General features: G+C 33.7%; 1 protein-coding gene across 1 annotated transcript; it reads left to right on the top strand.

The window, feature by feature from the left end:
- The first annotated feature begins 7714 nt into the window (after nt 1-7714).
- LOC136230007 (lipoyl synthase, mitochondrial) lies at nt 7715-14670 on the top strand. The gene is made up of 4 exons (XM_066018914.1): nt 7715-8242; nt 9306-9517; nt 10777-11156; nt 14307-14670. The coding sequence occupies exons 1-4, from the start codon at nt 7821-7823 to the stop codon at nt 14418-14420; spliced, it is 1128 nt and encodes a 375-aa protein (XP_065874986.1). The 5' UTR covers nt 7715-7820; the 3' UTR covers nt 14421-14670.
- Nucleotides 14671-15482: the final 812 nt, after the last annotated feature.

Genomic DNA, 15482 nt, shown 5'->3' with positions numbered 1-15482 from the left:
AACTTTTCTCCTCCTCCTTCTTTTTGTTTGTTCTCCTTCCCCTGCTCTTGTTCAAACACTCACTTTTTTCTTTTATTAATATATTGCGGGTTTGATAGTTCTTGAGTCATGGGTGCTCACCCAACCCTAGTTCTGTCTCGTCCCAATTTCTATATAAAAAAAGCCAAAATAATATAATGCTATTATTAAAAAATAATGAGTAATTTCATAATGCTTTCCCAAAGTAAAAATGAAGTCATGAAAGTGATGCCAACAAACAGGCCACTATAGACTAATAAAAGAAAAGAACCGTTGAGGCCACTTTTTCAAGGAAAAAAAGAATTTTACTTTTTTAAAATTCTTTTTATGAATTTCAATTCAACGGACAAAAAATAAAGTAATAAAAAATAAAGAAATTTTGTGTGTATTCAAAGGTAATAAAGTTCTTTATTTTTTCTTTTTCTTTTTCTTTTATCTCTTCATCCAATCCTATTCCTACAGCTGTCCCTCGTATCAAACAATATATAAAAGAATCAAAATATGTGAACCATGTTATTTATCTAACTTTTAATATTGTCTTCACTCACCGACCAAATCTCTTGTTTTTTTTTACATGCAAGACAAATTTAACCTTATACATGTTAATTATATTTAATAATTAATATTTATTTAAAGAACAAAAAAGTACAAAATGTTTTTATTGTTATTAGCTGTTTTCACATAATAATTTCACTGTGTGAATTTTTTTTATTATATGTATATTAAAAGTTGGGATAAGGTGCAAAAAATACTTTAAAATTGACGGTTAAGGCAATTTTACCCGTAACATTTAAAATTGTGCAATTTTATTTCGGACGCTGGCAGCCAATAGCAATTCCCTTAACATTAACAAATTGGGTCAATTTAAGAAATAATTCATCAAACTGTCTTATCAGTCACAAATTTTATCATGTATGCTTTATATGTGCGTCATTTTATTACTTATTAGTAACAGATTACAGGCACATGAATAGATGTAAAATTATAAATTATAAAATTATATTGTATTTTGTACGAATTGGGAAGAATAATTTAAATATTCCGTCGAATTTAAAAATATTAATCTCCAATTCTATACTAAAAATAAAAATAAAATGTGAAAACTTTTTTGTTTACAACTAACCAATAGGTAACTGATGTAGAATAAATAGCAAAACATCTGTATTTTATAATGATATCTGAAATTGGCCAAACTTATCAATGTCAGTGGTAAAATTATTCTTGACGGCCAACGTTAGGGTAAAATTATCCAATTTTAGACGTTAGAGGTAAAATTGGTCCAGCTATCAACGTTAAGGATATTTTTTATACCTTATCCCTTCAAAGTTTGAAGTATTTTTATCCAAAAACAATTAATATCAGTTTTCCTAATATCAGCTTTTTTTTCTTATTAAAAAAAAGCTGTGAATTAAAAAGGAGAGTTTTAGCTGTTTGATTCTTCTATTTGCATTTTATAGCTGATTTTTTTTTTTTACAAAAGCAGGAAATTCTTTCTTTTTGGAAAAGCAATTTTTTCCAACAGTAAACAGCAAACAACAACAACAAACAACTTTTTGGAAAAATAGTTTTTTCAAACTGCAAACAACAACAATAAACAGCAGGTAAACCAAACGGACCCTAAGTTTAGTTTCACATCTTTTTAATTTTACATTTGTCAAACATTATTTTTATTGGCGGTGAAAACTGATTTACGGCCTATGAGAATAATGTCAAAACCATACTTAGGGGCTGTTTGTTTATTCATTTTTTACCTTTGGTTTGCCTTTTCACTTTAAAAATAAAGGTTTTAGATGTTTGGTTAAAAACATTCTATTTGCTTTTATATATGAAAAATACATTTTTACAAAAGTATGAAATTTATATTTTTTGGAAAAATAGTTTTTTCGAATAGAAACACAACAAACCGTAACAGTAAAGTACAAACAACAATAGCAAACAAACCTTTAATTGGGTCGGGTTACTCAGGTTAAGTTCAGTTTGTTAATATTAAACCGTCAATTTTTCCGTTTATTTATTTATGATGTTAGAATAAAAACTACTTAGTGATAATAATTATTTTCAGGTAAATTCTAAAAGAAATCCTTATGATTACACTATCATGGAATCAATTGAACAAAAAGCTCAAGCTGATAGTTAAGACTCAACCATAAATCTTATATTAATGTCTACGATGTTCAAACGTATGCTTATGTTTTTTTTTGGGTCTAATACACAAATAACCCTCTGAACTTATTCAAATGTTGCAATTCCCCCTCCAACTTTCAATTGTAACAACTTACCCCCTAAACTTGTCCAATTGTAAAACATAACCCCAAGTTGGGAATTTTTTTTACCCGTACTTGAAGCAACTGTAAAAACGTTTCCCCGGATTTGTATCACGTGAAAGATCTGATTATCACACTCCACGAGCGTTGCAGCTTTTGTATTTCACGTGTTTCTTCAATTGCAGTCCATGTCAGCAATTTGGGGCTATGTTTTACAATTGGACAAATTTGAAGGGTTATGTTTTATAATTGGACAAGTTTGAGGGGTAAGTTGTTATAATTGAAAGTTCGGGCGGGAGGCATTTGCAAGATTTGGACAAGTTCAGGGGGTTATTTGTATATTAGATCTTTTTTTTTTGCGACCAAGAGATGACTGAGGTTCTCCATTTTGCTAAAAAAGATGATATTTTAGTTTGATACTGCAAAACGACCGTTGATTAACTCAAAATGAAAATTTCCAAAAATTAAATTTGTTTAATATCATATTTACTATAGAATCATGTTGTTTATTTTTCAAAATCGTCATTTTTTTTCTCTCTAAACATTCACTTTATCTATTATCATCAAACAACAACTAAATGATCTCTAAATTGAAATTTCTAAGAATTAAAGTTGATTAAAATAATTTTAATTCTTCAAAATTTTTATTTTTAAGTCAATTAACGGTTATTTTTAAAGTACCAAATTAAAACAAAGAACCTCAATCATTTTTTAAATGTAAAAAAAAAAAAAAACCACAGTCATACGTTTGACAATTCGTGTAACTACGTGCCCTTATTTTATTTTTTTGTTTTTTTTCTTTTTTTACGATTTGTTCCTTTAATATGAACGTGTTGAAATTGAAATTGATGAAAGACATCATTATCCATACATGGGATTGAAAAGGTTGAAACGTAAGTGTGAATGGTGAAGCCATATCCAACTTATGGATAAGTGTATGATTGGACAAAACATGAGTTATCCAAATCCTAATGCAAGAGATTTCATTTTATATTTGTAATAAAATACAAGTGATGTAACAAATTAAATATAGCGACTTGATAAGGGAGTTTAGCAATTAATGAATTTTGTTAAGTCACTCTCATTTTCTTTTTGCATATTTAACTATTGGGAAAATTACAAAATCGAGTCATATTGAAGGCCTATTTACAAATTAAACCAATTACACAGCAGATTATATATCTAGACTATTTCATTTGTGATTTTTCCAAAATACCTTTCATACATATATTGTCGTAATGCTTTTGATCTGGCTAATCTGCTTTTGCTAATCGGCTTTTAGCACCCGGCTCCCCAGAACTCGGCTTTATTCCCATTACCCTCGGCACAACACTGTGGTTGGAATATAAAAGCAGCTTACGTATTTAGTCTTCTTTTAATAGAAGAAGTCGAAAGGGAGGGGGTCTCTTGTTTCCTATTCGGAGTAGTATTGGGGACATCGTGGGTTCATGGGTTCCTAATCAGATTAGGTCGTGGGTTCCAAATCGAATTAGGTTAGATTGTGTATTATAAATACTCCATTATGTAAACCTAATCTGTAATCTGTTTTTCGCCTCCTAATAATAATATTCTCCTTCTGCCCATGGACTAGCCAACACAACGTTGGTGGACCATGTAAATCTATGTGTTTTCGATTGCTTGTTTATTTATCTTTCATTAATTCCGCACAACATATATAACACCCTAGAAGTTTTTTACTCTTTCTTCTTTCTCTATTCGTTTACGAACTCAAAGGTACCGCTAAAAATCATATTTGTCTATCTATTGTATTTCTGCTAGTTTAGTATGTTGTACATTTTGCGTAGGATACTATTTTGCGCATATGATTTTGCTTTGCATTTTTCGCAAACTGCGAAGCCTGAGCAAAACTGCAAAGGGAAATACTACTTCGCGAATATGAGTTTGCTTTGCAGTTTTCGCAAAATGAAGAAAGGAAGAAGAAAGAGGAAGATAAAAAGATACATTCAGTTCGCGCAAGAAGAAAGAAACGAAGAGAGGAATATGAAACGATTTGGGTATTTTGAGAAAATCACAAATAAAATAGTTTAGATATATAATATGTTGTGTAATTGGTTTAAATATGTAAATAAGTCTCCAAATTGACTCAGTTTTATAATTTTCCTTTAAGTGTTAGCTAGCAGGATAAATTTAGTCTAAAATTAAGCAATGTTTAAAAACAAAAGTCCTCTATATTGTCTAGGCTTCGATTAAGGGTTCGAAATCGAGCATTCATCCCGATTTTTTACGATTAGTCTCTCTAGACGTTTTTTTAGCCCTTTAGACGATTTTTAACCACTTGGGCTCCGCCGAGGCTGGATACTATCTAAGCAATGATGAACAAAAGCGTTTGCTGTCCTCTATATTGAACTGGATTTTGTAACTGCTTCTGGTAACCTGAGACAGTAGCAAACGGTCAGGGAGAGACGAGGTCTAACAAACCCTCTCTGATGGTTAAGTCAACGTGATACTGGAAAGTATAGATAACTTGAAAGTAAATGATTAGATGAGAATGTCTTAAGAATGACGTACCTGATGTCCTGAATTCAAGACTATTTATAGGTAATTGTGTACCGGAATAACATGTTATGAACCTTTACACGTGGCAATTCCTCATTGGCTTCAGATTCGTTCCTTTAATACATTTTGCATTTTATGGGAACTATGAGGGATCCGAGACAACTATTGGTACAAGTGTCCGTTTAGACAGATTTTATAGGGAATTCTCCACATGCAAGATTTTGTGTTCTCATTTGACATCGGTCAGTTGGTTTAAGCCCAAATACTGGATTCAGCCATTGAGCTTTTTCTTCAGCGTTTAGGGCCTATTCGTATAATACCATATCAACGTTTATTATTTTTTTCTTTTGAATGTTTTCGATGGACTATTCGTGAATTGTGTTTATTATTTTCATATATTTTAGTTTAATTGCGTTCTCTACTTATTTTCATGATATGATTTAAGATTTTGAAAACATTGTTTTATAGCTTTTGGTGAATTATATTACTTGTGAACGTTATATTTTATTTGTTTACATTAGTTCAATGATATTCTTGTCAAAATGTTAATGTTTGTGCATTTTTAAAAATATATGTTACAAATTTACATGTTTTTTTACATTAAATCATTTTATATCATTATATTTAGATAGTATAACATATTTAATTGAATTTATATAATAAATTCTTTATTAACAAATAAAAAATACAAAAATATAAAACCGATTAATCTCATTTAATCCCCGACTTATCCTCGATGTCCATGTCCGCTTCACTAGCACCTAGCTTTTTTTACAACCTTGAAATTAAGTTTATAAATCAATTTGACCTTTTAACTTTACACTTAAGATCAAACTAGTCCAAAATAACACGTGTCAACATGAGAAAGTGACACGTGTCAAATAACTACCAATCATAGATTGACACATGTCATTTTGGATTAATTTGATCTCAATACCTAAACTTAATTTTAGACTAAATTGATTCTAATAGCCAACTTAAAAACTCGAATTGATCATTAATTTCCATTTTTTGCATAACATATTGTAAAGGCCTAATACATTCGTTACCCTGTACTTGACCTGAAATAGGGAGTCATGCTATGCCACAGTCAAAGTGATCACCACAGTCAAGCACACTTTCGTTCTTCTTATGGTTCAATTACAAACTGTTATAAAAGTCTTATTTCTAGTATCAATGACATTTATGTCAGATTTATAGGTTGGCCTACGAATGAGGTGGCTCATGCTTTAGCCAGGTCTTCTTATTTATTGTCAGAACTTATGGAGTGGGGTACTGTCCCTCCAGATTTTATTTTACATTTTTTGTATGTTGTTTCCGTTTAATGATACTTATTTTTCTTACAAAAAAAGATTATTAATGCAATTGGTAAAAAATATGAGACTATTAAATGTAATTGGAAAAGAATACGAGGATTTTGAAAACAATTGGATTGGATATAGAATTTTTGAAAATTTAGAGAGGCATCTGAAGTTTTGGGCTAAGTACACACAACAAATGTAATAAGCCTTTTGTAAACTATTTTATTACTCTTTCCATTCTTTTTTACAAGTGTGTTGAATTTGGTCCAAAGAGCTGATTACAGCCTAAAATTATAAATTATTTCATTAGTTTTTTTAAAGAGATAAGGTGCAAAAATACCCTTAACGTTTACGGTCAGAAGCAATTTTCCTTAACATCGAATATTGTACAATTTTACCCCTAATGTTGGCACCCAAAAACAATTTTACCTTTAATATTGACAAGTTGGGTCAATTTCAGTCATTGTTGTAAAACATAGATATTTTGTTTATAATTTTGCACCAATTGCATATCAATTCATTTTAAAAAAATTCATATTTTTTATGGTTTAATAATAGAATTGGAGGTTAATATTTATTAATTCGGCAAAATATTTTGAATTATTTTTGTCCAACTCGTCAAATAGATAGTATATTTTTTAGTTTTTCGTAATTTTTTTTCCACGTCTAATCATATGTTTATGATATGTCACTAACGAGTGATAAAATGACTCACATGTGAAATGTAGATGAGAAAATTACGACCGAGAAGACAGTTTGATGAATTATTTCTAAAATTGATCCAACTTGACAACGTTAAGGGTAAAATTGGTCGTGACTGCCAACGTTAGGGGTAAAATTGCTTTTTGCGATAAATGTTAGGAGTATTTTTGCACCTTATCATTTTTTTAAACTTGCTTAAAATAATCTACTGACCATCTAGTGACATGTTGGTATCTGAACTTGCTTATATGATCTATTGCCTTCATAAACTTGCATAATGGGATATCCATTTTGGTTTGTTTAAATCCTCTATTGTTCTTTCAGGTGGACTTAAAAGGTTAATTATATCATTTTAAACAAATTCATAAAACTAACATGACACTTTATAAACTAAACAACCTCTCCATATATTAAGCTTTTTATTTTGAGAAATTTACATAGAAATTCACTTTTGAAAAATTATTTACACCTATGTCAAATCATAATTTTGAATTATATCAACTAATAAAATAATTATTTGTAAAGATTAAAATTTATAAATTAGGGGTCTAGAATATATTATCAAGAGTTTGGAATTTATGAATTGGGGTTTAAACTTTTTAAATTTGGTATAAAAATATATTTTATTTAGTATATATAAAAAAAATGACATATTGCGAATTAAATTTAATGATATGATTTAGTTGTTTTTTTATAGTTAAATATGATATTCATGTAAAAGGCCTTTTATTCTTTACTTTGTATACAAAGTTCTTACAAATAATGGGCTTCAAGTAGATCGAGGTTTAGGCCCAAACTTGTGACGACCATCGCCAAAATATGGGTTTTCATAGTTTCATGGGCCGGGGAAAACTCCGGCCATTATGTCATCGCCGCCGGCGCCATACCGGTCAAGTGTTAACCAACCAATTGAACGACATTTCAAATCCAATCCCGATCAGCCTAATCTCCTCGCTCTGGTCTTCGATTCTCTTCGTCCGGCCTTTCCCCCCTCCCTCCAAGTAGGAGGAAATCAACCATGTTTCATTCTCGTTTCACATCTCTTCTCCGAACCCTCAAATCCACGAATTCTCGCACGTTCTCTACCTCAATTGAACCTGCTAAATCCCAATTCCCCCAAACCCTAGCCGGTCTCCGCGCCCGATTAGCCGCGGAAACACCTTCCATCACCGATTTCGCCGACCTTCAATCCAATGATTCATACTCTGTGGAAGTTGGCACCAAGAAAAAACCTCTCCCCAAGCCTAAATGGATGAGGGAAGCTATCCCCGGCGGCGAAAAATATGTCCAGATCAAGAAGAAACTGAGAGAATTGAATCTTCATACTGTTTGTGAAGAGGCTAAGTGTCCTAATTTGGGCGAATGTTGGTCTGGTGGTGAAACTGGTACTGCCACTGCTACCATTATGATTCTGGGTGATACTTGTACTCGTGGATGCAGGTAGTTTCGCCATTCTTCTTCTTCTTCTTCAGTTTGGTTTTATAGATATACAAATTTAGCTTCTTCAGTTTGCTTTTAGGATATACAAATTTAACCATATCATATGGATATTGGGAGAGAGCTGATTATTGGTGAAGAGTGGCTTACAAAACAATGCAATCTTAAACCTAACATTTAGTAGGGCTATAATCGAGCAGGGTGAATTTTCGCCTTCTCATGCTCGTCTCTGCAGAAAATGTAATGTAGGAGCTCAATCTGGTTTGGAGCTCAACATCCTCTTGGAGTTCGATTCATTAAGGAAATTATCAATCCTGAGCTGCTCATAGCTCATTTATTTGTTCACGAACTTTGCTTGGGAGGAACTTGTTAATTCTGTTCTAGAATTTTGCTTGCCAACAACTCATCCATTATGTTCATATGCTACTTTAGTTTTAAAGTAGTTTTACATTTACCCCTTTATAGAAATACTATTATTAAAATCATAATGGAATCAAGCTTGCTCACGAGCTTGTTCATGAACATTATAATCAAGCTTGTTCATAAACATTATAATCGAGCTTGTTCATGACCTCATTCACGAACATATAACCGAGACTGTTCACAAGTTTTCCAGTCGAGTTTCGCGTGCTCAAGCTCAACTGGTTTATAAATCGAGCCGAACACGGTCGGGCTTTTATCAAGCCAAATACCGAGCGATGAGCGGCTCGGCTCATTTACAGCCCCCAACGTTTAGTAGAATATGCAAGTTCAAGCCTCATCAACCTAAGGTAGTTATTTTATTAACAAAAAAATGTGCGATTTCAAGCCATATTGAATCTATAGAACACGGTAGATTGTATTGTAGGATGTTCAGAACATGAAATTACGTATCTTCTATTAAAGAAAAAAAAATCTATTTTCTGTTATTGAAGCTTGAAATTACACTGTCTCCTAAATGTTAAACTTAGGATTCTACTATTTTATACGGAGATGCTAAATTCACTCTCCTCAATAACCACAATACTAGATTTGTAGCTTATTATGGGTGTTGTTTTCATGATGTGTTTTGCAATTTTCTTTGCAGGTTTTGCAATGTGAAGACATCTCGAACTCCTCCTCCACCTGACCCTGATGAGCCTAGAAATGTAGCTGAGGCAATTGCATCATGGGGTTTGGATTATGTAGTAATCACTAGCGTTGATCGAGATGATTTGGCTGATCAAGGGAGTGATCATTTTGCTCAGACTGTACAAAAGTTGAAAGCTTTGAAGCCAGATATGCTGATAGAAGCATTGGGTATGAAGTATAGCTTTTTCTCTAACACGAATCCACTCATCTGTTTATGAATTTTGTCAGAGTTGCATTTTACTTGTAGCTAATCCTCTGCAACACTTAAATTGGCTCCTTTTCCGAGAAGTAGGTAGAGACTAGTGCGAGAAATCGTAGGTGAAAGAAAAGAAGTAGGTTCGTTACCTCTTCCGGAATAGTTTTAAGAATTGTAATTAAATCTGTTAGGAATTGGATCGGTTGTTAATTATAGTAAGCTTGATTTGCAGAACATGAAATTAGACATGCAATCACAAGAGTAAGAGATTTATGTAGTTCGGCTATTTTTTGCTACATCCACCACGGGCGATGAGCAACATATAATTCATTAGTAATCAGAGTTGGTACAACAGTAGAGGAATCTCATTCTTTACTTAAGTTCCTAAATTCAAAACCCATGAGAATCAATTACAACACTCACACGTGATAAAATTTCAGCGCAAATAAATAAGCAAACAAACCTTGCTTATGTAGGTTAAAAAATATAATCCTTTCCGTAGTAGAATTTACTGTAAAGAAAAGTTTTCAATTCCTATTCTAATTAGAAAAATCAAACTAAATAGGATTTTAGATATACCTTTAACATAATATATGTTTGCTTCCTTTTTTTTGGTGTACATTGAAAGCTAAACAAGAACAGAAGATCAGAAGGGATAAGGTACAAAGTTAACTCTATGATTATTATGGGAAAACAAATTTAGACTCCACATATAAAGCCGTGCGATGTTAGCATTAATGTTTTATAGATGGAGCAATTTGAGACCCATTAACAACAAATCCAACAGAAGACGATGTTAGCATTAATGTTTTATAGATGGAGCAATTTGAGACTCCATTAACAACAAATCCAACAGAAGACGATGTTAGCATTAATGTTTTATAGATGGAGGAATTTGAGACGCCATTAACAACAAATCCCACAGACGACGATTTTCCATTAATTTGGTATTTTGGTTCTACGTGTGCGCCACCTGAGGTACAAATTTAGCTTAGGAGGCGGAATGGAACTAAATTAATAGGACTTGGGATATGTTAGATTTGCTGTTAATGAAGTCTGAAATTGCTCTATCTTAGTGCTAATGTTACATGGTTTTATGCGTGGAGTCTAAATCTGTTCTTCCAATAATGATAGGGCTAATTTTATACTTTCTTCCTTTTCAGAAATATTCCATGTAGTAGTTTACAGTTCCCTGATTCTTATGGTTTCTTGCCCTTGTTTGATTGTCCAGTTCCTGATTTTCGAGGAGATGCTGGCTGCGTAGAGAAAGTAGCAAAATCAGGATTGGATGTGTTTGCTCACAATATTGAGACAGTTGAAGAACTTCAAAGTGTTGTTCGTGATCATCGTGCTAATTTCAAGCAATCTTTAGACGTTTTAATGATGGCCAAAGACCATGCTCCTGCTGGAACACTGACCAAAACATCGGTAATGTTAGGCTGTGGAGAAACGCCTGAACAGGTTGTGAAAACAATGGAGAGAGTGAGAGCAGCAGGTGTTGATGTGATGACTTTTGGCCAATATATGAGACCATCAAAGCGCCATATGCCAGTATCGGAATACATTACTCCTGAAGCTTTTGAGAAATACAGAACACTTGGCATGGAAATGGTATAACATTTATCCCTTTTACTTTAGAAGTCTTGGAAGTCTTGGTCTATTATATTTTATTGGCTTAATACATTATCCGCTTCCTTTTTTTTGTACTTGTCCACATTATCTGATTGACCTTCTGAACTTTGGAGATGTCTTATTAACCCACTAAACTTGTTTAAAATATCTCATGACCTCGTAAGTCCACGTGACAGAACAAGGAGAGATTTGTACAAGTTAAAATATGTATCACTTTAAGCAAGTTATGGGGGTAATAGATCGTTGTGTCACTTCAGGGGGCTAATAGGTTGTCATGGAACCGATTGAACTAAAAGCTCGAGCTGATAGTTAAGGCCCAATCGTAGATCTTATATTAATCTCTGACACATCCCCACACGCAAAATGCCCCTTGGGCTTGCAGCATGGACAATACAGGCCCATCCCGCCATGTGTTTTTAATTCCACAAATTAATGAGGTTGCCAGGACTCGAACCCTCAACTGTTTGGTCCAAGAGGCTAACTAAAAGCTCAAGCTGATAGTTAAGGCCCAATTGTCCATCTTGTATTAATCTCTGACATAGGTCACTTTAAGCAAGTTTAGGATTTGGGGTGGGGGATAGGTCATTGTAAGCAAGTTGAGGGGTCTAATGAAGCATCTTCAAAGTTCATGGGGTCAATCAGATAATCTGGATAGGTACAGGGAGCCCCTGATATATTAACCCTGTTTTATTTAAGCCTTTCATCTATTCAAATATTTATTGATTAAACTTCTGATCTTTTAAATGGATATGTTAAGCCCTTATTAAGTTTTGAACATATCAAACTCGTGATCTTTTAAATGGATACAGTGATCCTTTGATTAATTGTTCTTTGATCAATTATTTTCGAACATATTAAGCTCCTCTTGGACGTACCAGTAAACTCTATCTAGTGTGTGTGGAGCTGCTAGCATGTCACTGCGCGCATTAAATGGAGTGTGAACACACATAATTGGATTGTCCATGGAGGGCTTTAATGTATACAAAAATAATTGATCTAGAGCTTAATGTATCCATTTAAAACATCATGAACTTAATGTGTTTCTTTGATCAATTATTTTTGAACATATTCAGCTCCTCTTGGACGTACAAGTAAACTCTATCTAGCGCGTGTGGAGCTGCTGGCATGTCACTGTGCGCATTAAACGGAGTGTGAATGCACATAATTGGATCGTCCATGGAGGGCTTTAATGCATACAAAAATAATTGATCAAGAGCTTAATGTATCCACTTAAAACATCATGAACTTAATGTGTTCTTCTTTGATCAATTATTTTTTAACATATTAAGCTCCTCTTGGACGTACCGTGTGGAGCTGCTAGCATGTCACTGTGCGCATTAAACTGAGCGTGAACACACATAATTGGATCGTCCACGGAGGGCTTTAATGTATGCAAAAATAATTGATCCAGAGCTTAATGTATCCACTTAAAATATCTTAAAAAATTATTGATTAAAGATTTAATATATCCATCTAAAAATTCAGGGGTTTAATTAGTAAAAATTGAATTTATTAGGAGCTCACATATGCGTTTTTGGCTTCTATAAACATGTCATCGTTATTGAGTGCTGGTATGATGACAGACATAGGAATAGCACTTGATCATCTGAGATGTTTTATTTTAGGCTGAATATATATTCAGCCTCTCCATCTTGTACCGAAAGGTCTAATGACCTCCCTCAACTTCCAAAACAATTTATTTTCGCTCCCTCAACTTGTTTAAACTGCCATAGTTAACCTCCTATTTCCACGTGGCGATATTGCATACTCTACACGCTATTGATAGTTTAAGCAAGTTGAGATGAAATAAAGGTCTCTTTAAGCAAGTTGAGGTGGCAAAAAGGTCGTTTTAAGCAAGTTAAAGTGGCGGAAAAGTTGTTTTAAGTAAAGTTGAAGTAGCAGAAATGTCATTTTAAAAATTTGGAAGGATATTAGACGTTTTAAGTAAAATTGAAGTAGCAGAAATGTCGTTTTAACTAAATTCCCTCATAATGATATTGGTTGATGTACTCAGGGATCCTGAACGTAGTCTAGAAAACCAATTAGTCCCCTGAATTTCAAGGATGGTTCATTAGTCTCCTAAACTTGCTTAATGTGATATGATTAACTCCTTATTAATATGTGGTAGTGCAAGAGAAGATTTTGACCAGTTAAAACGTGTATCACTTGAGGCTAGTTCAGTGTGTCAATAGATCATGTTAAGTAAGTTCAGGAGGTTAACGAGACATCTTTAAAGTTTAGGAAACCAATCGATTTTTTGGATCAAGTTCTGTAGCACTTCATATATTTCAGCCAATAGATACGGTACCAAAATAGTTTCAAGTTTTTTGGGGGAGATTGGAGAGCTAATTTAGCATCCCAACGTATAAAACAATACAATTTCAGTTCCATCATTTGTCAAATGGCGTAATTAAAGGTTTCACTAACACAAATGGACACGTCAGATGACTGTCGTACACCTAGGCGCCACATGATTTCACCCTCTACCAATTTGTCTATGAGTTTGAGGGTTCAGACCATAGTTATTAAAGGCGCGCCTCAGCCTTAGCGCCTTGGTCAGTCAGGCGTGCCTTGGCTACCTTAGGGTAATTTAGGGTTGAGGATATTTTAGGGTTAGGGTATTTTGGGGTTTTTTAAGTTCAGAAAATAAAAGAAAAACAGAGACAGACAAAGATCGAAAGTTTTTACTACAGATATCGCAGCAGACATTATGCCTTAGTAGTTAACTAGAACTTAACTCATGCATTTTATGCTTTTATTGTTGGTATTTGACTATTTGTGACCAGTATTATGAATTTATGATTTTTTTTTGGTGCGTCTCGAGTCGCTCGGGCGCGCGCCTTAAGTTGCGCCTTGCGCCAAGGCTCGAGGACCCCCTTGCGCCTTAGTGCGCCTTGCTCCTTTAATAACTATGGTTCTGACTATAGGGTCAACGTCACATTCATATGATGGGATGTTTGTTAGTGAAATCTTTTATTGCACTATTTGACAAACATTAGGATTGAAGTTGTACCGTTTTGTATGTGGGAATTAAATTGGCTCTCCCCTACCCGAGGTTATTTTGGTAACTTATCCCTTTAGCGAATGATATTTCTGGCATTTATGTTGTTCTCTGTATGATTGATGCAGGGATTCCGCTACGTGGCATCTGGTCCGATGGTCAGATCATCATACAAAGCAGGTGAATTTTACATCAAATCCATGATTGAATCAGATCGCTCTGCATCTTCACATATCTCTTAATGATTGTTTAAATTCATTTTTTTTTGTTCATCCACATACCATCACATGCCCCTTCAATTTGTGTATCATTACAGAAGAACTAACTCAATGTGTTTACTGCATTGAAAGTTATTCTTTTGAAAGCTTAAAATATAAGAGGCCAATTCCTTCTGTGGCTGGCTTCTCAAGCTTAAATAAGCCCCACTTCATTCTTATCTTTCTGTTTGTACATTCAATCTGTTGTAATAATAGAGGTGTCGTGTTCGTGTCATGTCAATTTCGGGTTCGTGTCAAAATGAGTCAACCAACCCTAACCCAATCCAAAAACTTTCGTATCATAATAGTGTTAACCTAATCGTGTTAGTGTTGATTTCATGTCGTGTTTCTGGATTACATGGAATTTTAGTATTTACGTATATGCTACTATCTTTAAATATTTTATGTTATTTTTGGATTAAAATGTTAGTAGTAACCATAAAAAAAGTCCGCTAATATCATGTTGGGGTTATGTAATGTGTGTATAACAACATTGGAGGTTCAAGTCGTCTTTTGCAAGTAATAATTGTAATTTTTATTACCTTTATTAATAAATGTGAGTTGTAAAAAAATGAAAAAATATAACAATAATTTTAAATATTCATATCATTTTCGGGTTAGCATTTAAACCGTAACGCAACCCAAAAATTTGCTTGTCGCTAAACCCAAACACTAAAATTGCGTGTTGATTTCGTGTCGTGTAATTGGTTTGTGGGCACTTTTACCACCTTTATGATGTATGACATAAGAGGTCGATTCCTTGTGTGGCTTCTCAACAACAACAAAGCCTTAGTCCCGAAATGATTCGGGGTCGGCTAACATGAACCATCATATAAAACCGTGAAAATCAAGTCGTGTCAGCGACACAGATTCGCTCCCTCCACTCCGTCCTATCCACTACCATATTTTCCTCAATTCCCAATAAACTCATATCACTCTTGATCACCCTCCTCCAAGTTTGCTTAGGTCTTCCCCTACCCTTCACCACTACATCCCTTTGCCACTCTTCGGTTCTCCTAACCGGCGCATCAAGCGCTCTACGTCTCA

The sequence above is a fragment of the Euphorbia lathyris genome, chromosome 5, assembly GCF_963576675.1.
Source record: "Euphorbia lathyris chromosome 5, ddEupLath1.1, whole genome shotgun sequence".
NCBI classification, from domain to species: Eukaryota; Viridiplantae; Streptophyta; class Magnoliopsida; order Malpighiales; family Euphorbiaceae; genus Euphorbia; species Euphorbia lathyris.
This window is presented reverse-complemented; position numbering and strand designations above follow the sequence as displayed.